This window comes from Pempheris klunzingeri, chromosome 8 (assembly GCF_042242105.1).
Source record: "Pempheris klunzingeri isolate RE-2024b chromosome 8, fPemKlu1.hap1, whole genome shotgun sequence".
Taxonomy (NCBI): Eukaryota; Metazoa; Chordata; class Actinopteri; order Acropomatiformes; family Pempheridae; genus Pempheris; species Pempheris klunzingeri.
Genome location: NC_092019.1, coordinates 23,665,880 through 23,691,374, shown reverse-complemented (window position 1 = coordinate 23,691,374; position 25,495 = coordinate 23,665,880). Strand labels below are relative to the sequence as shown.

Genomic DNA, 25,495 nt, shown 5'->3' with positions numbered 1-25,495 from the left:
TACCTTTTTTAAACACAAAGTTTCCTATTTCAACCAACTTTGTTTTTGCTTTTTTTTTTTTTACCATGACTACAATCATTCCTAACTTTTACCATGGGTTTATTATTGCCGCCATGATGGCAAACCTCTTCTAACCTTAACAAATAAATTCATTTAACCCAGAACGTTTCCCAAACTTTAACTAAGATATTTGTGTGCTTAAAATGTCGCACTATACAATTTCCAAGTAATTCATGTCATTGTCATTTTCAAACAGTGATTTGTAGGAGTTTCTATGTCATTCCGGATGGCATGGACAAACACTGTGCACCAACTGAGGTAAAACTCAGTCATTGGACTAACATTTGTTGGGCGTTTGTTTTCGGAAATAAAGTTCGGACAAATGGGCTTTCTGTCCAGTGGGCCATTTTTTGGACTGTCTGGGTTTCGGAATGGGCCACTGGAACAATGGACAGTCCCCCATCTGTGTTTAATATGTTATTTAGCTGGACATGCTAATGTCAGCATCTTATGTTAGAGCAGAGAAACACTCTGTTTCCTTTCATTTAATACGCAACATTGAATATTACTCTCCATGATGCTCACTGTTTGAGCATCGGAGAAATCAAGGCAGGAAAGCAAGACGGGCCTTCCACGCCTAGTTACAGTTGCTATGCTATGATTGGCTAATCACTGTTTGAGGTACAAGTTTAACAAATCAATCAATTGAGGCTGTCTGACAGTACTTTAAGGGGTATTCTGGCATACATACTATATGGTCTTTAAGTGAAATTATTGTTAAGACATGCAACCAAACATTTGACTGAATGAATAAAATGCAGAAATCAAATAAAATGAAACTCTGCTAATAGGACTATTTTCAAAAGAGGAAACTTTGAATGGATCATTTGAATCAACCAAACTCAGTGAACTGTTACCTGAACTTTTTAATAAACTATTGAAGCCCTCATTAGTTTGAATTGGCATTGGCCCAGTGACATATCAGAGCCATATTACCTACAGTGGCTCATCAGAACCCCTCAGTTCCCTCAGACATAGACAGACCATTGTTTTAAACTGCACTGCCCTGGATGTCTAGGTTGTCTGTGATTGAGTAATGAGTGCACAATCAGATTCAGGAGAGGCAGAGGGCAGAGGAAGTTCAAACTTTAACTGAGTTTCTGAGATTCTGCATCTTTCTGCTACTTGTTTCCTCAACTAAGTGCTTCTGAGTAGCAAGTTATAGTATATAAATATATATATATATATATATATATATATATATATATATATATTATATTTTGACAGAAATAGTTTACACTTGATGGTAAATTGAAATGACTCACAGTGAAAATCCCCCTAAAATATCATCACGCTGTTACTTCAGTTTCTCTCTCATCTTTCTCTGTCTCTCTCAGTGATTCATCTTTTACAAGTTAGTGAAAAATTTCCCTGTTGCTTTCCACCTGGTTACAACTGACAGCCGTTGCTAAATCCCACCCACATATCTCGCACTAAATAACCAGTAATCAATCTGTTATTAGGTATCACCTGTATCCCGACACCCTGCGCCTCCGTTTCTCTTGACAGTCGCCGCTAAACTGTGATTGACAAACTTAAGAAGTGGACCTGGAACGTCCCTGCCCACTTCACTCGCACGTCGCCTGTGCATGTCGCTGTGGTGTGTGTTGTGTGTGTAATAGGCGCTATTAATAAAGCCAAGCCATGCGTGACTCCACTTTCTCTCCGCAGCCGCCTCTCATGGCTGACTCCTTACCGGGGATTCAGTTGTGTGAGTTTGGATCAGTCTAATCACATTTGTTTAATTAAGCACAGCTAATAGACTCTCCAGGAGATAGGGTGTCTCACTGCGATGGCGGCGCTGCATTGAGATGCATGTCAAACACAAGAGGCCTGGTAGCGCCGCAGCTCCCGTGGCTCTGTACTAGTTGACATGCCTGACATCCATCCATGTTTGCAAGCCTGACACAAACAAGCTGGAGATCAAATACTGAAGGTTATACATGATAAAGTGAATGGATGTCAGTCGGGTGTCTAACTTTCCTTTGCAGCAGTTGTGCTGTGCGGTTGATCTTGTACTGTAAAATGTCAGAGTTTAATGTCCTGTGCAGGCAGGTAGCATCGCCCTTAATGTGAATAATCTGCGATGTTTACGTAAGAAAGAACGCCTGCCTTTAGCCTTTAGCCTTTAGCTTAGCACTCCTTAACACCTGCTGTCTGGTTGCTCCTCTGCATACTTGACATTTTCTGTTTCAGGCTGCATCAAAAGCAGTTTGCTTGAAATTAACCGGGAATTCAAAACAGGCGCGTGATGTCGGCAGCCCATAAGCGCTAACTGGATGCGTTCAATCCACACTGACTCTAACCTCTGTAACAGCTTCGTTATGCTCAGAGCAGCTCTGTGCCAACATCAGGAATTCAGTGGAAAAAATAGTTTTCAAGTAGGCTTTATGAAAGGTTTACGGGAAGAAAGGTGCATTGTTTTCCCTGCTCACTGTAGATGTATGTGCCTATAGTGACGACAGAAAGTGGAGGCCTTATAGATGTTATTGAGTTTGTGTCGTTACTCTAACTCACTGGCTCCCACAGTCAGTTTAATAAAATTGAATAAAACTGATGTGCATCTGTGAGATGGATGAAGAATTTAAAAGACTACAACTTTGATTTACTTAAAAGTAACATAAACCATATCTGAACATACATACATGCATTGGTTGAACCGATGTATATATGTGCTGCAGCCACTTCAGCCCTGTATTGGGCCTAAAATCAGTGGTAATAAAACCATCAGTTAAACTTCAAATAACTTTCTGCTTTTGCACTACAGTTTATTAGTGTATTGCACTAGTATTTGTGGTTAGGAAGGTCCATTATTCATCATTAATGCATATGCCTCCAAAAATTATGTATGTAGGAGTTTTCATCACTATCTGTAGGATGGATGGGGACCAGCCCAAGCGAGAAGCAAGTGTTGGGCCCACCAGAAATGGTGAGGACTACATGTTTTGAACAAAGGGCTGATCTCTCTGAACTCAGTTTCCCAGAGTGCTTTAGTTTCACACATATGTGCTAAACGCGCCCCTGGATAACCTCAGGTCAGGTAACCTCATTCCCCCACTGCTCTTCCTCTCTCTCTGAGGGTCCTAGCTCTCTCCTCATCTGGAGCCTGCAGTGTCCAGTCCCACCTCAGCCCCCCCGGGTGCTCAGCTCCAGCCTTGCATCTCGTCTCGCTTTGGCCCCTGGCGGTCCAGTTCCAGGCTTGCAGCTTTCTCCTCCAGCCCCAGCCCCAGTGTGGCCTGTACCAAGCAGAACCCCTTAACAGCAGCGACACGAAGCCCTGCCTCAACCAAGTTTCTCAGCGCCAGCAGGTATGACTCAAAGTCACACATACAGTGGAACAATGAGGCCTCGACTAAAGGACAACGCTAACAGCTACAGCACATGGCTTCGCCCTTTGTCTTCCTCTTACACACTCACCAGGGGGTCTGGCAGCCATTTTGTAGGGAGTCACCATTTGTCCTCCCACCTTTTGTAGTCCTACATTTTACCCTCTTTTGCATATTCACATGTACACCCCCCCCCCCACACACACAGAAACACACACACACTATTGTTTGTTAGCTCGTCACACTTAGTTAGATTGTTTGTATGTTTGACTTTGTTATGTTTTAATAAATGTTTTAATCCACATACAGTCTTTAGACTTAGACTTGGACTTTAGACTTTTCTTTATTCTTGAATATTGTACCGGAGTGAATACTGCCAACCTCTCTCTTGCAAACCCCAACTTATTTTGGTGCCACTGTGCAGCGCAGAGTCTGAGCGCAACACAAGTAAATAAGTGAAGCTACATTACGTAGATGACTTGGGTTGAACTTGTTAAACGGTTGCACCTTGGTTAGGTTTAGAACACAGATAATGGTTTGGGTGAAAGTAAGTACGTTAGTTATGAAAGTGAAATTACGTTCAAAGTTATGTTACATACATGACAAAAGTTATGTCCGTTATGTCAGTGCTGACTTTTGGTTTCACACAGGACACAAACAGAGGTGGAGAGTTCATTCAGTCACAGCACGTAAGGTTACTGCAATAGCTGCCGCCGTAGTGTGACACTGAGGCCATTAGTACAACAGGATGTGAGATTTGGTTATAGATCTAGATTACGAAATTACCTAGCAACTAGAGCTTGATTTGATTTTTTGAGGTTTGGCAGAGCAGTGATGTAATAATGTTTAAACATATTGGTCTCCCCTGGGGAGAGAGAAAGAGGTCGTGCGTATGGACAGAACTGGAGATACAAACCAAAAAGTGGATCATTTGATCATGAGGCCTTGTGTAACTATGATTCGCAGGTCTATCAGTGAAGTGCATGAACCACACTGCAGGCTTGAGTCTGTGTTCACAGCAAACCGAGTGACAGCTGTCTCATATGAACGGATCCGGTGCAGGTTGAACGGCATCGGTAGATCCACGAGTACACTCCTCTCCTGTGTCTAGTGCTGCCTCACTCTCTTTTTTTGCACTTTTTCATGCATTAGTTCGGAGTTCCTGCCTGTGTATGTTGTGCCAATGTGTTGGTGCTCGTGTTCGCTGTCTGCTTGTGAAATGCTCGGAAATCGTTGCAAGTTGTTGTTAATAAAAACGATCCCGGCCATCCAAAAGGAAAGCAAAAACCAGGAATGTTGCACAGCATGGAGTGTGACATGGTGACAGAGCCTCTCTCTCAGTTCCCCCAACGCTGACTGACTTCCAGAACCCGTGAACCAAGCAGTGATGACGTATGTTGTCATTTCACTTGACTATGTTTAAGAGAAATCACTACACTGAAACAACAATAGCTGCCCGCGAACTAAACCAACCGAGAAAAGACAATTAAAACTGAATTTGAGGGCTACCACTGCTAAGGCAACAGTAATACATACAATCAAAATCAAAATTCTCTCACGACCTCCTGGGGATCAATAAAGTTGGATTTTGCACCATGTGACACCAACTCACAGGCAGGTTTCACCAAACTCTCTGATCCACCTGATCAGAGGAGGGGGTTTGTGATCAAGAGGTAAGAATCTAAAGATGATCCAGGCGCGGGGCGGTTGGTTTCATGGTCGGTCTAATTAGCAGGAAACCGAAGGGAAGGACCTCGCAGTTTGATTGGCAGGTGAGTGCGTTTCAGCAACATCAGTGCGGCTGAAGGATGAAACCGGCGACTGAGCACCCACAGAGTCCTCTAACATCTGGGCAGCTGCCACCCGTGTTCAGCTGATGCTCTCCACATGCAGTAATGTACTAAGTGACACTAAGCTGCCACAGCTGATGGGAGAGTTCACAGCAGACAGTAATTACACCTCTGGGCTGTTTTCTATCACCCAGCTGACTCACGTCCCATTAACATCTGGAGGCACGCGCGCTTCGGAGGCGCCGCTGTGGGTCAGCTTTTATTCTTCTGATCGGCTCTCATCTCCACCGTCCTCCTTGGCAGCGCGCAAATGAGGATTAATAGTGTTTCATTCGAGAGGTGAGCGCCTCTGTTTCAAGTATTCAAAGAGGTGCTGAATGGAGGAGCAAAGAGGGAAATAGGAGAGAAATCCACACTTTCAATTTCAATTTCAATTTCTGCTGATGCATTCAGAGGAAGAAACAAAAAAAAAATCTCAACATCCAGTGCTTACCCCGGATAAAGGCAGGAGACAAGTGTTAGTCTCCTCAGGAATTCTTGTTAATCTTTAAAAGGTGCGCAATTATAAAAGAGCCACTGAAGAAAGTCGCAAAGGCTAACCACAAGACCAGAGCGAAAAAAGTGGCGGAGCATTCCAGATTTAGACGAGACGTCTGTCTTTTAGCTCTTGGGCATCTTTCTGAGACAAATTACTTTCAGTAGTCAATAGCCTGTAATTAAAATATACCCACTTGATGGAGAGGCAACAGTGTTTCTCTGTTTAGTTATGGGTTGGAAAGATTAATTCTGGGGTGCATAACCCTTGTAATTTTCCAAGTGCTGTTTATTGTTTTCAGAGGGAAAAAAAAAAAAAAAAAGTGCAGACGATTGAAATGTCTCCGCTCAAGGTCTGCTTTGATTTGTTTACACTTCACACACAGTTTGGCTTCTCTTTTTCCGTGCTTTACACATGCCCTCCTTATGCCTCCACAACATAGACGCACATTATCAACTTGCATTAACGCTCTGGAACTCATCCACAGCTCTCACACATCATTGCTGCCGCACCGCTAATCTTCTGTGTGTGTGTGTGTGTGTGTGTGTGTGTGTGTGTGAACGCAGGGGTCAGGGTAATACTGGCAGAAGATGACATGTTAAAATCCAAAGAATTAAAAGAGCCTACAATAGAGAGGTCATTATCAGCTGCCCCCCTTCACTCCTCTCTCTCTCTCTCTCTCTCTCTCTGTCTCTCTACCCTCTCCCCAAGAGGAGACTCAGCGGTCCCCCTTGTGGCCAAAGTGACAACTGCAGCACATGTGGGCTTCGGAGGCAGCAACATGAATTGTTGGATAAAACACAGGCTGCATTGAAATCACCAGCTGTTGTCTGTAATGATGAAAACATCCCTAACTTAGCATGAATTTATAATTATGCAGAAAGCAAATTTGAATCTCTTTACTGGAACTTTTCAATTCCCATTCAATCTCCCAGGAGAGAGCTGGTGTGAATCATATGCAGAGATAGTGTGTGTGTGTGTGTGTGTGTGATTTTTTTCTCCCTCTTTTTTTTGAATGCAGATCTCAGATGCTTCATAATGAAACTTTTGTGGAGTCCCAATACCACAACAAATGAACTTTTCTGAGAAGTATTTGTATTTATCAGCTTACAATAAGGCCTCCAGTCCTCGGTCCTCTCTCGGAAATAAACCCGCTGCGGACAATCCGAATAATTTCCATGATTTCTCGGACCACAACCTTCCCCTTCAGCTCCCACCTTTTGTTGCTGCTGCGTGTGTCCCCCCCCCTCCCTCCCCTCCCACTGCTTCTATTTTCAATGGGACGTGTAAATTAAGTGTAAATGTAAATGGATCAGTGTGTTACTTATGCTAAACCTTGTGAGAGAAACACACTCATATGGTAAGAAAACAGCTGCATTACCTGTGGGCTCCAGCACACCTGCTAGTGCAGAGCAGTTAGCCTGTGTGCAGATGCAAACTGTCAATCACACACACACACACACACAGACACACACAAAGTGAACATAGAGAACATACAGAGGCGCACACACGACTAATGAGTATACATTTCTGCACAAATATGTCTGTTTAAACCACAAAATGTGACACACACACTCACACACACACTCACACTCACATTACATTCTGACACGTGCAGGAGCTACTCTCTCTCTCTCTCTCACACACACACACACACACAAATCAGACATGAGTTAAGGAAAAATCTTCATTCACACATGAAGCAATTTCACATTTGTTTCCCCCACCCCCCACCCCCACCCCCCCTGGTTTGCTCTGTAGGAACAGTTCCTGCACAACAGGCAGAGGTGTAATAACAGCCTCCATCATGGAGAGACGCTCCTCACTCTCTCCACACTGCCTCTAATATGTTCTTCATTAAGACTATTTCATTTCATTTACCACTCTGTGACACTTGAGATTTTTTTTCCCGTCCAATTTCAGACTTTGGCAGGAAAAAGCGACGTATATTCTGTTTTTCACGCAGCAGTCAACGTAGTTACAGCTGAAAATCAATTAAAATAGTACAAATACATTTAGACACTGTGAGGGCGAAAATAAAAGCTTTTTTTTTTCTCCCCCCTCCGTTATCTGTCACTGTCCTCTGCCTCGGCTCAGCCTGCTGCAGGCTGTGTTCTTAAAGATGTCCAAGAAAAGAAACACAAAAATCAAATTATTTTGCTCTCCACGTACAATTTGACAACATTTGCATTCCTTGAGCGTAGATTTTTATTTTGGGTTTTTGGATAGGCCCGCGGTAGTATTCCTAAATGTGTGTGTGTGTGTGTGTGTGATGGCCGGAGTTAAACTTAAAGTTTCAACAGAAAAAAAAAAAAAGAGAGCAACAGCTCGCATTGATAAAATAAAAGTGAGTCTGGTTCAATCATGACGCATTCACAATGTTCACCGCCGAATAGTCAGAATAATAATTATTTTCCACTAAAAGCTTCGTTCAGATCGGAGAAATTAATGGGAAAAATAGCTTTCGGCAAACCCAGCCAGAGAACAGACTGCAGCATTAGCCTCTCTTTCATTGTTCAAACTTAATTATTCTTGAAAAGTTTTTTTTTTTATATATAATTTTTTTTTTTTTTTTTTGCGCACACTTTCAAACAAATCACCCAAATTAATAAACAGCTCTTTATGTCTGTGAGAGCATCTAATCTGTAGCAGACTATACCGGGCTCTGTGGCTTCACATTCCGCTCAGGTGTGCCGGGAGGATGGTGGGGGGGGCTGGGGGGGAGCTGGCAGGTTGCCCTCCGCTGTTAAAACAACAGGCTTTGACTCTATACGGAGCAAAACGCACGCCGCTGCGCGCAGTCGACTATTTACCAGACTTTTTCCCCCCTTCTTCCTCTTCTTCTTGACATGCTAACATGTGGCGTGTAAATATGAAAATGAATGAGTGTGAGAGCTCTCCTGGCACTGACTTCTCCCTCCCTCCCTCCCTCCCTCTCCCTCTCCCTCTCTCTCTCTCTCTCTCTCTCTCTCTCTCTCCGTGTCCCCGGAGAGCAGCGCGTCGGAGAGGAGCGGCTGTAAAAACCAAAGTGGGGCAATGAGACAAGCTGCGCCACAGCTGGCAAATCATCGATTTGAGCATCAGAAACGGGGAGGGGCGGTTCGTTTACCTGCCACCCTCTCAAAGCAGCCCTCCTCACATGCCGCCACTCTCCTCTCCTCCACTTCACCCCCGCTGCCCGCAGCGCACGGTTGCTCACATTTCTGCGCTCCATCCGCCTTGCGCGCTCCCCAACTTCAGCCTCCGCCAGTGCGGTTTGTACAAGACGACACCCTCCCCCCCCACCACCACCACCACCACCTTCCTCCTCCTCCTCCTCCTCCTCAAGCGTAGGACTTTTGACTTTTTAAAGCAGTTTTTTCCTCCCACAGAGCAGTTGCCTATTTTTGGATCTCTCGCCGTGGAGCAGTGACAAGAGGTTGCTCAACTTTTGATGGAAAACAAGAGGTCGGACGACTGCTGACTTTAAAGGTACGGTCCCTCTGCTCAGCCTGCTGCCAGTCTCTTCGCATGCCTCCTTTTTTTTTTTCTTTTTTTTGTTTGTAGCGTCTCTGCATATGTTTCAAGTCGTATTTATTTTACTGCACGGCTCAAAAAAAAAAAAAAAAAGGTGCATCTGCTCGGACTTACAGGGAGAAATCACTCGGTTCTAAATGAATTAACAGCAATTTACAGAGCAGATCTTCTAAATCACTCAAAACCCACACAGACCTTAAGTGGCTGCTGGGATTTAATATTTCACATCTAACAACAAATAAAAAAAATAAAAAAAAGCTTCATGGTAAATATTAACGCGCGCATTCTGAACTTTCTCTTCTTTTTTCTTTTTTTTTAACCATCTAATTTTAAATGTACAGAAACAGGCCTGTTTCATTTCTGCACGAATAAGCAAAGCACTCGTGATATTGGCGGGGTTAAGTACATCCATCTCCTCTAATTCATTTAACAACTTACTCAGCGCGCAGCAGAGCAGCAAGAAGTGATGCAGCCACGCTGCTGCTGACCTGGAGATGTCAGGAGCCACGGCTCTTCGTGGTGAATCCACTTTCTCAGACTTCATATATTTTCTCTCAAATTATTAACAGTGCAGGAATATTTTTACATCCCCTCTGTCAGGGCTGGCCGTTGTAATTTGTTAGGCCTTTTACTTTCTTTTTTCCTGCCCATCATAATGAAGTGTGTGTTATCAAACCGCTGACATGTCTATTAGAAATGCTGGTGCTGTTGCAGCCCAACTGCCCATCTACTTTTACTACTTTTTATTAGGCCGTTAGAGCCACTTCATTTATTCTCTCCATATACTTAATATTTAATTACGTGTCAACTTGCTCCAACACTTTTATCGCTGTAGCATGAAACACTTTGTGTAACTCTCACCTGTGCTGACTGATCCCAGCAAGGTACACACACACACATGCTTACACACTCACTCACACACAAAAAAGCAGGTGTGAGAGACTCACAGGGAAACAAACAGTTAATGAATTTATTGCTTTCTTTCTGCCTGACTTGGTGTGAGGCAGTCAAATAGATTTGATGATACAGAGATGGTGCAGTAATGCTGTTTGGTCTGCCTTGTGGCTTTTGTCACAGTGCTGATAAAGTAATTTCAGGTACAACAAGACTTGTGTGTGTGTGTGTGTGTGTGTGTGAGATAGAGACACAAAGAGTGCAGTTATGAGAAGATGTATTGCCATGTAAAAAAGTGCGTGGGCACTGATGTTCTGTGGTTTACAGGTTTTTTTAAAGGTTTCACTCTCTGCTCCTTTAGAAAATAGCTGACATTTCATACACCAGCACGGCCGGTGGCTTTCACTCTAATATTCAGGGGGATTTATACACAGACATCTGCAGAAATACACTCGTCTGAGGTAGGCTAGAATGTGTGTCGTACCAAGAATCTGTCATAAAGATTGTATTTGTTCATTTAGTCGTGATGCACCGTGAGAATATTCGCAACGCAAAAGCAGAGAAAATCACAATAAAAACCTGGTGAAGTTCGCATTAAGTCAGAAACTTGATAGTCCTGATATTGTCTTCAGAGCTCGGTGACTCCAGTTGTTTATCATCCCGCTGTTGTTGTCAGGTTGCGCGCTTTGCTCGCTCACATGCGATTACGAGGTCAAGCGTGGCACCTCTGCATGGAAAAAAAAAAAAAAAAAAACAGGTTATGGCACAGCACCGGTGAGTTTTCTCCTTTTATCTTTGCAGATCTCTGGCAGTTCAAGGTGCTGTGGCTTATCTGGTCAGTGCCTTTGACAGCAACGACACAAAGCCCTTTTCCTGTCTCAGGCTGCTATGTGTCACTTCTTGTAAAAGTCCTCAGACAAGACGAAAGCCTCAACGGCAGCCTGTGAACGTTGAAGCAAAAGTTCTCGGTTTTACTCCTCGACTGTGAGCCTCCAATACAACCTCTTTTGCTTTTATCAGTTTGCGGTTGTGAAAGTGGCTCAAAGAAATGCTCGCGTACACGTCCACAGTGGCATGTCAATGCGCTTGGCCAAATTTCTCCACATAAACTTGTTTGGCAGGAATGATAAGAATCAAGAGTGTGAGGATGGCGGCGACGGCAGCAGCGGCGGCGCTGCGTGTGACTGCCAGGTCACACAGATCCAGCAGTAAAGCCTAAACATCTGTCGCGGCTTATTAGTGTGTAATTAATTCCTTTGAATGTGTTCTGTTGTGTTCACCGTTCTTACAAAAACCCTACTGTGATTTACAATTAGGAAGAGAGCCGGGAAAACACCCAAGTGTTTCCACCTTTCTTCTGCTAACTTGCAGGTTGGACCTTGTCACACTCCGATTTTTTTTTTTTCCCCTCTCAGAGCTCAGCTTTGTTTTCATTACAACTAATCGAAACTAGTGCACGCTGCATTTACTGTACTGTAGTAGTGTACTAGCAGGAAATCAGCTTGTAATGTTCGCAAACAGTCAGAGATGTCTTGTTGTCTTTTCCTTTTAAATCCCAGTCACACTTGTGCGTGGCTGCTGCCTTAATTGCCACTTGAGGTTGTCAGGTCAGCAGTGTGCACGCTCCAGCAGCACCGCAGGACGCCAGGGACGGCGAGTTCTGTGTCTCACCAGTTAAACCTTCTGCCCCCCCCCCCAGTGTAGACCAGATTAGTTAAGTGCAGCGGCTGCGTGCTGGTGTGCGAGCGCTCCCTCGGCCTCAGGTTAACAGGCGCCGTGAAGAGCAGGTAGTCAGATGAGAGCGAAGGGTAGACGACAAAGTTTGTCCTGTGACCCTGAGAGACCAATTAGTCTGCACACTGGAGAGGCTCTGATTTTCTTCTTTCTTCTTCTTCTTCTTCTTGTTTTTGCTGCGCAGCCTGCTCTGAAATGATGTGAAGAATGCTCCATCGCTTTGATTTAAAATTGAATTTATGCTCTGAATCATCAGTTTTATTGCTTAGAGGAAAATAAAAGGTGTTGTCGCCACACTTTAAGAAAGAAAAAAAAGAAAATAGAATCCTCTATATGTTCGCAGCAGCTACACCATCTTAGCTTTGTGCTGGAGCTGTGGTTCGAATACCCGCAGCCAAAGATGCAGATTATTAACCCCCCCCACTGTTGAGTATTTGCTGGGAGTTTAGAGCCGGGCTGTGCCTCACTTTGCTGAGACTGATATCTCGGCTAAAACCATTAATCGTCTTTCTTTACCACCTCGATAATTATCGCTGTAGCAAAATAACAGCTCAGCAAACAGTGAAATTATACCTGTGGTAGGGAGCAGAGTAAATACCTGTTTAGCTGCCAGCAAATGTATTTATTAGACTGTCGCCAGTAAATAAGAGGCCTGTCTCGTTTTTTAATGTGTGGCTCTTTGGGGATTCCACCCCTACACACACACACACACACACACACACACACACACACACACACACTCATTCCTCCCCTGTATGAAATAGCTCTGTTATGATTGCTAATAGAGGAGAAAGATAACAATGATTCCCAGCGTGTTTTTTTTTTCTTTCTTTTTTTTTTTTGATGACAAGTTGCAACTAGTTTAGACTAGAAAAGAAAATGTTGGTGCGTTAATAGGGACCGCTGCATTCCAGGGCTCAAAAATGAAAGAAAGCCCCCCCGCCGACAGTTGCAGACATACCACCCTGGGTGAGTGCTTAGTGTGTGATTCGGGAGTTACAGCTCATTTTGTCATTATCTGGAAAGTTCTTTATAAAAAAGAAAAATGATTTGGGGTGGGGGGGTAGGGGGGGGGAGTGGGGGGCTATGTTGTCCCAGCATGTTTGACTGCATTTATTCTGGCATATGCTTTGCATACTGTTGATCCAGATTCCTTGGCTTAGTGATAAAAGCGTCACATTGTCTTTGGGTCCTGACAATCAGCCCTGTTTGTCGAATGGGTTGGCGTGTCCTCGCCGGGAGATAAAAAAAAAAAAAACCCAAAGTCCGTCATGTCGGTTTTGTCACGCTTTTACAAAATGACATCCCTCCTATGTTGTTTTTTTTTTTGGTTGTTGTTGTGCCTCTTGTTATTTAGCATGCTTCATGCTACCATGGAAAATATCATTTAAGCAAGCATGTACATCAAGTTTTCACGATTCAAATCACATTATTACTGGTCTCAATGTATGGTGGGGTTTTTTTTTTTTTAAATTATTTCTTGAGAGGAAAAAAAAACTCATTGTCTTTTATTCCAATGCTTGTCTTTATCCAATCTGTGTAGGTTTTTCCTCAACCCTTTGTTCAGGGAGAAAAAAAGAGAGAGCGATTTAGAGGAAAGCGCATCCCGCTAAGATCAGGTTGTTAATACCCACCCACATACTCCAATGAAACAATTTCAACAGATACTGTATTCTCTCTCTGTGTCTCACACACACACACACACACACACACACACACACACACACACACACACACACACACACACACACACACACACCCTTGCCTTATCAACTGTTTTCTCTCGTCAGTGGCTGGATGATGCATCCTTTGACAAGGGATTAAATATGCAAAGAAAAATATGTAGATAAAGAGCCACATCCTTAAGTCTGCACCTCCTATTCAATACTTCTACCTAAGCCTCGATATTAAGAGCCGTTTTCCCCACACGCTCACATCCCATCTCTCCTTTCATCTCAGCGTAGCGCCACTTCTCGCATACTGAGGCGAGTAACACCATCCCATCACCTGCCTTCATTTCCTCAACACTCCCAAGAACTCCCCACAAGGCCGGGGATACTGTGCCCTTCACCGCCTCCTCCCCAGTTCAGGGTAAACCCAGCAGGACGTGGCAACCTTTCTCACCCGTTCAGCCTGTCCTCTCCCAGTGCCATCGCCTCTCTCTCTCTCTCTCTCTCTCTCTCTCTGTGTCTCTCTGTGTCTCTGTCACACAAACACCCCTGTCTTTCCATCTCTATTAATTGTGTATTTGTTGCAATCCACGAGGCAGAAATTAGAGTTTAATTATTCGGTCATGTGAAGACCGGAGTCCAGCGAGCAGTGACAGAAAAGTAATTTCTTTAAAAACAGCCCTGCCTCTGATGCCCGTCGATTGTTCTATGACTAATTGGTTTTATAATTCGATAAAGGCGAAGAGAGCGAGTGAGGGAGGGGCGCGGGGGGGGTGATAAACAAGGTTCCTCTCAGCAAGCAATGAAGTTTGGAATCTTTAATGCAGATTCCCGTGAGGAAGACTGACACAGGCCTGAGCTGACCCGGCGCAGCGGTCATCGCGGCCGAGCCAGGGTCGGCTCACACGTCCGTCGACTCGATGGCAGCGAGGCCACCGAGTGTTGCGTCAGGGGGTTCAGGCGAAGCACGCTCGCCGCCACTGAGCGGATGTGCGTGTGTGTGTGGTGTGCATTTGCGTGGGAGCTGCATTGTGTACAGTGAACAGTACATGTCGTAAGGGTGGGTGTCGAGAGTGGAGATGTGAGAACGGGGGGCCGTGAGTGAAGCGGCGGTCGTCTTTCATACATCAGGAAGGAGAAAACAAAAACAAAACAAAACAAAAAAAAAAAACACGTCCTCATGTTTGTCTTCCACCGCGGCGCAGAGACCCGCTGAGGCCAACTGGCGTTAGGCCTTCCTGTCAGCAGACCTGAGGTGGAGACCACTCGCTCGGCTTCTATTTCTGTCGACTTCATGTGATTATAAAACAATTAAGCACTTAGGAGTCGACTCTCAGTTCATTACATCCCCCTTGTTCTTTCTTACTCTCTTTCCTCCCTCCTCCCACACCGAAAAGCGCGGACATATGAAAATGTAGAAATCACCTTATTTCACGTGTAATGGAGAGCCACACTCGCTGTATGAGCTGATGGAGGAGACGAAGCTAATCTGATTTGGTGAATATGTTCGTTATGGAACATTTATACTATCTAATTAAGCCATTTTCCGTGGTCATCAGGTGAGGGGATGTTAATAAACCACCTAAACCCTGACCTGAACCCAGGTCGTGCTTTTGTGCAACAGTTGTGCAGGGAGACGTCAGTCCTTTCAAAAGAAAGTCACTCACAAACAAACAGTTGCGTTTCTGAGAAAACGAAGAGCAAGGTGACACCTCGGCTGACAAAAGGGTGACGAGTTACGCTGGTAGTAATCACTGATCGCATCGGATTTCTACTCTGTCGCCACTGTTTTTTGCAGAAAAGGTAATGTTTTGTTTTAGTAGTACATGTGTGTGGAGTGTCTGGAGCCTGTACCATATTTTGAGACTTATCTGCCCACGTAATGACCTACAAAGGCCGACAGCACCAAACAATTTCTTTGTTCCAAAAGTGTAAAGCCGCCCTTTTGTGTGTCTTCATTCATAATGAAACACGCAATCGCTAATTGTTAATACACAAAACACTGTCGCCTTCTGCGTCTGTCCTTCGCTTTTCGAGATTGCTTTAATGTCTTCGCACTTCTACTACTTATTTAACTGCTTGTTGGTTTTGCTCGGCACCCACTGCACACCACCCTCATTTTCCTTTTTAACACTGTACACGGCATCTCGTCTCATCTGTGCACCCACACTGATGCAGGCGTGTTTTGACACGTTCCCCCGACAGATTATTAAATCCTTTGCCGCCTCTAATAATACTATTATGTTTATGTGTGTGTTTTTATTGTGGGAGACACTTGCAGAAAGAGCTCAAAGTCAAACCAGTGACAGCGCTTACCCCCGTGCTGTTTGTCTTCTCTCAGACTGGATGCGCAGACTAATTTGTATTAGTAATCCAAATGATCGTATTAATGCCCATTAGAAGCATCACAAGTGGCGAGCATGAAGACATCACAACACCTACGTACAGTAAGTGATGGCGCCGGCTTCGCCTGACACAGTAAATAAAGACGCTTCTCAGTGTTGAGCCAACAATGATACATTTTCTTATTCATTTTCCTCCTTTGTGTCTTGATTATTTGTGTCTTTTTAAAGAAAAAGACGAATGATTTCATTTCTCCTGAGACATAAGCGTGGTTTAAAAAGCAGCAGGCCAGATGTGATCATCTGATAAGTGAGTTATGGTGCAAACAGAGGGTACCTGTGGCGTCAGTGAAGGTGAAATATATCTGTGGTGTAATGCTATGACTCCTGACATTTAAAAAATGAGGTGTCTTTTGTTGCAATTCAGCATCCAGTCTGTCATGTTCCTCATGTCATTTTTTCACGTTTCCTTTACAAATGCAGCCAACAGGCACAAAATCACGCCTCAACAATTACACTTGTGCACATGCATAACACACCGCATACTGTATCTCCCCAGCACAAAGCCGCGCAGGCTTGTAAAAACCCACCTTGAACAGAGCTAAATCTGTATTCAGCCCGTGATTATAACAGCACCCAGCTAGTATTTTTAGACAGGCTTTCTGTATTTCAAAACCCATTTTTTCCTTCTATTCTGTGCGATACAAAACGGTATATGTTAATTGATAATCAGCAGTGTTGATTCAGTGGTGCATTCAGTGCAAATCTGTGCCCTTCTGGATGTCAGAGGGTTTTTACAGCCACGTTGGTGCCAACCTAGCTGGCAGTGCCGGCACCTGTTGGCGGTGCCAAGGCCTGGCAGGGGTTATCGATGCTCTCTGATGGTGCCCGACAATCACAGTGGAAATGACTGCGGCTGCTTGCGTCATGCCAGATAGAAAAGAGCATTTGCCGACAATGGCTTGCTTTCACCGTCGCTCCTGTTTTCCGAACGCTGCTAACTGCGGCCAAGGAAAAAAGAAAAAAAAACAACAAAAACAGATAAACGGGAGCTGCAGTGAACATCATGTAAAACATGTCAACGTGCAAAACATGTCAACATGCAGAATGGTGAAGCAGCAATGCTGTGCAAGTTTAGGTGATGATCTGCTGAGGAGAAGGTTTGGGTGTGTGTGTGTGTGTGTGTGTGTGTCGGGGGGGGGGGGGGCTGCAGCCTGTTTGTGCAATTCATGTTACCACATATCACAGTGACACAAATGAAACTCTACTGTGGGCACATCCAGGAAAAATGAAAGAGTCTAAAATGCTCCACATTCATTTCAGAAACAGATTATCACCTGATATTCATTATTGAAAAATTATAAAACACAATGTTACAGGATAATTTTATCCTCTTTAATGTACCTATCATGAAGCAAAGAGCTCAAGATAGACAGTAACTTCAATATGATTCATGTGTGAATTCTACTTTCATGTCTTCAGGGACTTTGTGGAAATCTTTGTCACATTTTTCCGCAGCTGAATAATATCTCGTGTTGGAGTGAATGTCTGAAAATAAAGTAATTACTCCACAGTTTGGGTCCTTTATTCAGACACGTAGCAGAGCCATTTAACCACACAGCACACCGCAGCTGTGTTTAGTACACAGTGTTGGCAGCTCACTGAAACCCTGAGAATGGTTAAGATAAGAATTGATCAGTGAATCTGTGCAGCAGCCTCTGCTCATGAATTCAAACCTGTTGGGGTCTTAAGCAGTTTCAACAACTCCTCCATTTCCTGCTAAAAAACCACAGGCGTAGGACACTTGTACAGCAGCCGCCCCCTCAAACCTTACACCCCGTGCTAACTAGGTGTCAATATTTCAAGATGTTGTTCCATCTCAGGTCTGATAGTTGAGTTTCACATTGCATTTTTCCGTTAAAAGCTCCTCCGCTGGCCTTCTGCAGTGATTTTTTCAACGCAGCCTTTTGGGCATGAATGTGTTGTGAAGTGAATAAACTCTTGACCCCAACACGGGTGGCTGGAACTACGATCTGGTTTTCATGAATCAGGGCCTGAATGGGACGTGCAGCTGTACTGTTTGCACTGCCTAGTGACACTTAGGCCGCATCACTTCTTCCACGATTGGTTCTTTGAACAGCGTCTTTTCTCCTAAAGGCGAACTGTAAACACCTTCCGTAATAACTTCCCTCGCAGTTGTTCCACAGAGTTTCTTCACGGTCACCTGACGGTGGTTCCTGTCGACCTGAGCAGAGCAGCTCACGTCTGCGGTGTCGCATTGTTTATGAAACAACAGCTTTGCGGGAGACGATGTACCGTTACTGTATTTATGGTCTCGCGCAGAGGGAGTTTATGAGCCCTGCTAAGACTGGATAGTAACCACGTAGTGTTATGTAGCGCCTGACCTCCAAGGCCGGCTCACAACCTCTGGCTCTGTCATCGCGATAGGTGTACTCGCTTCCTGTTTTCTGTTGGTTTCCTGTTTTTGTTCTTACACAACCTGGACAGACGACGCCTGTTCATCTGTGTTTGATGTGGATATTGGCCTGATGACTCGGATCATATCGCACCACAGCGCTCGTTACATATGAGCAGCAGAAATAAAAGAAGCTTAAAGTTCAGGCTGTGGCGCAATGGTGATGAATTAACGAATTCTTCTTTGGTGTTACCTTTCATTGCTTTCATCCCACATAATATTTGGATGACTATCACCATATTTCACGAGTGTGTGAAAACCCCTGTGGTTGTCTCACACACTCACCCCTCTGGCTCCTCATAGGACATAAAGATGGAGAGCCAAATGCAGCCACTCCTTCCACTAGCAGACAGCATTTATTGTTACATCTGTGTGTGTGTGTGTGTGTGTGTGTGTCCACCAGATATTAGTCTGGCTTTTGCTCATAAAGTCAAAGTGAAACAGTTATTATTAGGCCACCTTAAGGTTAAGTACAAACACCACATCAGACCTTTATTGACAATATCAACAGAGATTACCTTGTCTGATATTTTTGCAGTTTGCTTTAGAGCAGCCAAGCCTGCCAGCAGGGAAAGGTTCATGAAATAATTGCAAAATAATAACAATGGCTCACACATCAACTTGAGAAAACCTTCCAGCTTGCCATTGTTTGCAGAGATTGAGTCGCTCTCCAGCCTCTAAACAGTCCTCCTCTCCTTTCTTTCCTCCTCTCGGTTCATCCCCCCACTTTGACAGTTCAGGGTTGTGCTGACAATATCAACAGAGATTAGCTTGTCTAATATTTTGGTATAATCCTGTTTGACATAATACAGTACGACTTGCTATGGGGGTAAAGTTTGGGAGATAACAGAATATTGGAGGTGGGACATCTCTGCCATCTTCACATTTTTTGGAAGAACGTAGTGTACATGAATGTAAATTAGATATATTAGATTGATATATTAGATTAAATGATTTTTTTTGTTAGCAAACTGACCTAAATTATATAAGAATAAAAAAACACCCTTTGGAAAATGCAATTTATTACTCTCCTTATAATTGTATTATGCCAGGATGTGTGTATTTCACCTACAATGCAATGATGAATATTAGACTAAGAAATCCTTGCAACTTGACAGTGAGTGCAGTCCTCTGTTGAAAAAGCACCAGCCTGCCTCTAGCTGGAGATGTATCTCCACCTTTAGTGTGCAGGAGAATAGAGCATTCCCACTTTGTAAAGCTGTCATAAATATTTCTTAGTGTAAATTCAGAGTGTGAGTTTATTGCCAAGAGTTCAAGATGTAAATCAACACAACTATATAAATACATAGTTTTTCGAATTATAGTCTAAGTATGAACATTAGCAGGAGGTCATGTAGTTTTTCCATGTAACTAAAGCATTCTGATTTGTGATACCAATTTATACCTTATACATTAGGATGGTTTGAAGAAGACAGAGCCGTGAGACAAGCCTGCATTTTGAATGCTGTGCAACACCCCCCCCCCCTGTTTTTTTTTAAAGCAAAGTGGTCTAAATTACAGCTTTTCTGCAAATCTCACACGTACCTTTTCTTTATTCTGACGTCTGTTTATCTCAGAGTGACTTCCACTGACTGGAGGTCAAATACTTTCACTTCACCTTTGGCTGTTTGAGCCCAAAATCATTGAATGTAAAATATTAAGTAAATTAAAAGCTATTTATTGTACAAAAGTAAATAAAAAAAACACAATAAATGAAGGTATCCAGTGTGTGTGTGTGTGTGTGTGTGTGTGTGTGTGAGAGAGCATCTGTGTGTAGACTGTAATAAATGCAGGACCGCCTCACTCTAATCAAGCTGATTAAAAATTCCTGCGCGCACAGCCGGAAATCGCACCATCGTTCTTCTGTGTGTGTGTGTGTGTGTGTGTGTGTGTGTGTGTGTGTGTGTGTGTGTGTGTGTGTGTGTGTGTGTGTCTTCCCCACTGGTCCACTTTGTCCACTTTATTTGTCTCGGCCAGGACTTTTCGGCCTGAGATGGGGAGGAATCATCTGGTTTTTTTTTTTTTTTGTATCATGAGGGGATTATTTCCCTCTTCCTCAAACACACTCACTCTTTCTCTCTCTCTCTCGCTCCCTCTCTCCCTCTCACACACACACACACACACACACACACACACACACACACACACACATCCCCCTCCTATCTTCTATTTTTTTTTTTTTTCTAATTTTTTACCCCCTCTACCACGCCATTTGAAATGAGGAGGAGAAAGGGAAAGCACAAGCAGCGGCAGCACCAGCAGCGAGGCGAGGAGAGGGGGGAGTGATGAGTCAATACAACTAATAATTTAATGGGGACAGAGAGGGAGAGACGGAGTGAGAGGGGGAGAGACAGAGAGGGAGATAGAAAGAAAAGAGGAGCTCCGTCCGGACGCCAATCCCCAACCAACAGGACACCTCCTACTATTACTATCGCAGGCAGCCCTCCCGTGCATCCACAGCGAGCCTTATTTATCCTCGACATCGGAAAGTAAACGGCACTTTTTGACCCCCCTCTCTCCTTCTTTTATTTTACGAACCTGTTCCGACTGTCCGCATATCGTCTCCTCATCGCCTCCAACGCGGTAGCGAGCTCTCCCTGTTCGGTTGTTGTTATTATTTCTCAGTCAGTCAGTCAGTCTCCCTCCGCCGGGGAGTGAGATGTAGCTAAGCCCGACGTTGAGCTATTTTTCGTGTCACAACGAGGGGGTTGTCGGGTCTCGGCGGCGGTTTGTTATCATTACAACTGTGTCCGAGCCGCTTTGCTCGGTGCTGGCGACGGCTAACTGTGAGCCTGCTGTGCGGCTGCCTGCCTGCCTGCCTGCCTGCCTGCCGATATTTGGATGTTGTGCTGCGAGCGAACTAAAGCAGAAGTCGCCTTCACTTGTAACCGATGGACGCGGCTAACCGCTCACTTTGTGCTAAATGTCGCCGGTTCTGACCGTTTTTTTCCTCCGTTTGGACGGAATTAGCTAACACTGGGGCTACCACACACACACACACACACACACACACACACACACACACAGTCTCACACACACATGAAACCGCTCACCAATGTTCTCCTATCACGGTCCATCTCGACCTCGTCGTCTCTCGCACAGACCCGGGTTGTTGTTTTTTTTTTTCCTCGCACCGCCTGCCAGTCGGAGAAGAGCAGCAGAAAACGCCTGTTTTAAACACTGATTTTATTTTTCTAAACCACCCGCTCGCTGTCATGCACACGTAGAGAGGGAGAGAGGGAGCAAGCCGGAGTTGTTTCGGGGTATCTTTTCTTTTTCTTTTCTTTTCTACCCTGGCCAAACTTGAAGAAGACGCGTCCTCCAGGCGGTGTTATATGCTCCTCAGTGCTCAAGTGCTGCTTTTCAGGTTGGTTTGGAAGATTTCTTTCACTCAACTTGTCCTCCCTTAAACCCCCCTCCTCCTCCTCTTCCTCCTCCTTTAGGGATAATGTGTCAATTTGAACTATTGCTCCTGTTTCTGTGTTTTAAGGTCATTTAAAAATCCTGACCTGGATCCGGACTGTGTCCGGGTCTGGATTCCTTTGGCCCCCTGTTTGTGCGGCATTAGTTGCCTCATTGCATGTTATGAATGGAGGAGTTCATGATCTTTTGCGTGGGGGTGGATGATTTTGCCCTTTTCACTCTTTGACAACAGCATTCCAGTTCATGTGCATCAGCCCGCATGCAGAGCCGCCATCAGAGCTGTGCGGCAGCAGCGTTGTAAAGGAGAAGCTCTCCGATTAGGATCCTAAAGTTTGAATCGTCGTGCGACTGTCAGTCGGTGGCTGTTTATCTGTGCACCAGAGCACCTGTGGTTAAAGCTGCCATCTTTCCTTCCTCTCTCCTCCTCCTCCTCCTCCTCCTCTCGTCTTGTCTCACATAACTTTTGATGCATGTGCTCATGAGTCAGCACCTGTCTGTTCACAAGCTTTCTAAACCTGCCCCCCCCCCCATCTACATCCCAAACTTGTAAACTTATTGCCTGCCATGACTGCCTCTCTGCACTTGCAACATCTATAAATAAAGTTCACACCTGTAATGTCATGTAACTGGTATGTGTGTGTGTGTGTGTGTGTGTGTGTGTGTCACAGTAAAACGAAGGTTGCGGCCCTTCGCCTCCCTCTCAGCTGCGTCATGAATGTGAAGCCACACGAAGTGACTCAGAAACCGAATTACGTTAGTTTCCCCCTCTCTGCGTGCGCCGCAACAGAATCTTGTTCCTTGAACTGCACTGTACTCATTCAAGTGGAATCTCCCAGCAAATTAATGTGTTTGCACTAAAACCGGGGCTTGTTTGCCTCTACTCGCATGGGAATCTCTAGCGGGACATACATCCATAATACATGCGTTGAAAAATGGGAACATTACAGCGGCACGAAAAACGCCACCGTGGCCCGAATCCACAAATTGACAGTAACTGCCATTATGTTTCTGTTCTTGGAGGTTTCAGTTACCTAAAGCACTTTTTCTTTGCTTTAAAATGTCCCTGCACATCCTCCCATGTCAGCGATGTCAACACAAAAGACTTGTTGTGTTCATCGCTCCCCTCGCATCACCTTTCAGGCGTTTCGTCCTTGCGTTTCCTTTTATTCCGCGCACACATCTGCGCTGACAGCCGAATCATTCTGTCTGCGTCTGTCTCCCCAGGTGATAGTGAGCAGAGGTGCTGAGAATGATGGAACATCTCAGCGAGACGTGTTTGGGCAAGGAGAACTCTGAGCTGGTCAACAGCATGGCCGAGAACAAGGCCCCGCCGGCCAAGCTGCCCCGGCTGGAGCAGAACGGCAGCCCCCTGGGCCGGGCCAGGCTGGGCAGCACCGGGGCCAAACTAGCTGGGGTCCCTTACAAACCCACTGGGCACCTGCTGAAGACCTGCCACAAGAGAGGTGAGAGAGAGAGTGTGTGTGTGGAGGGGGAGGGGGGGTGAGAACTCGCACTAAAACGATGACTTGATTTAGTTGATCAAAAGAGAATTTAATTAACAATAAGTTTGTTGGATTTACTGTTTGTCAGTCAGTAAGCAAACCCGCTGCTTTCAGCATCTCACATGTCAACATTTACTGATTTTTCGCCTGATATTTCACATGATTATAGATTTTGGGGGATTTGGACTTTTTTTTTACAGGATAAAACAGTCGATTTTTAGACTTCTCCTTGGATTCCGGCGAAATTTGTGAGGGGGGGGCCTCGCGCTGTTTCTGACAGAGCTGAAAGGCTGGTGGAGGAACTGGTTAGCTGATTGACAGAAAAATAACTACCAACCAGCAAGTCATTTTTCAAGCAAAAAATCCCAAACATTTGCTCTTCAGATCTGAGGATTTGCTGCTTTTTTTTTCTTATGTGACAGAAAAACTGAATATTTTAGTATGAACTCTTGTGGGGGGACAAAACACGCAGTTTGAGTATGTTGCTCCAGGCTCTGGGAAATTGTCAAGAACATTTTTCACTATTTTCTGACATTTGCTAGACAATCAATCAGTTCATTGAGAAAATAATAACAGCTAGTGACGATTATCAATAGTTGCAGCCTTAATTTCTGACATTTTATACACCCACGGATTAATGAATCTATCGAATAATTGACAAAATAATCAGTAAAGGAATTACTTCTTTGCTGCTGTCGCCTGTACGAACTGATTATGAAATAGATGTGGCTGAACTAACTTTGTGTCCACTTGCGCACAAGTAAGAAAAAAAAAATAAACCATGTAAATAGAGCAAAGCTATTTAAATGCAGTTTAAATAGCCCCCCTCCCACACACACATACACACCATCTTCCACCCACCACCAACACCCCCTGCCTGCTCTCCAAAACTCTTAAACCTTTTTACAATGCGTCTTTAGTCATCTCAGCACTCACACACACACACACACACACACACACTCCCACTTATTTGCCCAGACAATAGCTAATAGAAGAGCACTGTGAGAATCATTCCTGTGTCGTGCTGCATAGCGCTGTGTCACGGCTCCTCTCTCCAACCACAGCCCTCCTGCTCCGACATTTGTTTATTAAGGGAAACTTTCAGTCCTTTAAGAGCCATTCCTCTTTAAAGGGAGCCTTTACTTTGAGATTATGACATAGCTTTTTAATATAACCGGTGTGGTTTTGTGAAAAACACGGCGGGCAAAGCTATCAAAAATATGAACCTTTTTATGATTATGTTTTTCTCTTTGTTGTTTTTTTTTTTTAGTGGGTTGGAAATGAGTTTAAAAACCTGCAGGTTTGGAGTTGTAATAGCACTTGGCAGCTAAAGCTCGTCTGTTTGTTTGTTTGGCTGGTTCGGTTTTCTTTGGGCAAGAGGGACTGAGGAACTCTTGGAATGTGGCTGTGTGAGTGTCCTCGGTTGGGCTGTTTCTCTTATTTGCTCCTTTAATCTACATGTCGCACTCCAGCTGAGAGAGCCTAATTTTTCACCTTCATCATCGCCGCTTCTCTTGGCCTCCTGCGTCGTTCGTTCCTCCAAGCCTCCTCGCTGCTCTCGCCTCCTCTCCCCTTTCCTCTCATCAGCTTTTTTTTTTCCCTCCAGTTTCTTCCTGGGTAAGGGGTGAAGCAGTCGAGGGAGGCGGGCGGTCCGCGGCGGAGGCTTCGCAGAGGGCCCACACTGGGCATTGTGTCCGAGCCCGAAACAATATTTACCGCAGCCCTCTCTGGGCTCCCTGGAAACAAAGCCAGTATTGATCCCCCAAATGAACCTACACAGCAGTCTTTATTGTTAGATCTTTATCTATTAAAATCAGGGGAGGAGAAAAGCAGCTCTTTCAGCACATTCCCTGGCATCTGTCGGCTTATTGATTGTTTTGCCAGAGCTTTGTGCATCTTCTGGAATGCATGGGATTGGAAAATATTAGTGCGTGAATCATTTTAATCAGCGAGGACAATAAATGTACAGATATTTGTTCAGGTGACAGGAGCGTCACCTCATAAACAATGTACAGTTATCTACACGAACCCTCCTCATCAACACTTGAACGACGTTTCAATTTCCTGCTGTTTTCATTCAGGCTGAGACCTCAAAAGGCCAAGTTGTCCCCACGCCCTTAAACTTTCTTAAATTTCAGGGATGTTATTTCAAGGAAAAAAAAAAAGGCATATTGGGTGATATTTGCACAGTGGGTCCCTTCAACGTTCAGCAGTCTTTGGACAAGGA

The 25,495-nt window shown here is 44.5% G+C and overlaps 1 protein-coding gene across 7 annotated transcripts in view; it reads left to right on the top strand.

The window, feature by feature from the left end:
• The first annotated feature begins 9,100 nt into the window (after nucleotides 1-9,100).
• satb1b (SATB homeobox 1b) overlaps nucleotides 9,101-25,495 on the top strand; it is a 60,330-nt gene continuing 43,935 nt past the window's right edge. For 6 of the 7 annotated variants that reach the window (XM_070835140.1, XM_070835141.1, XM_070835136.1 and 3 more), the window contains exons 1-2: nucleotides 9,101-9,182; nucleotides 22,991-23,229. In XM_070835140.1, the coding sequence (XP_070691241.1) occupies nucleotides 23,016-23,229 (214 nt within the window). In that variant the 5' untranslated portion in view covers nucleotides 9,101-9,182; nucleotides 22,991-23,015. Of the gene's footprint in view, nucleotides 9,183-21,638; nucleotides 21,711-22,990; nucleotides 23,230-25,495 lie in introns of those variants that run through there. The other variant, XM_070835135.1, reaches the window with a different exon arrangement.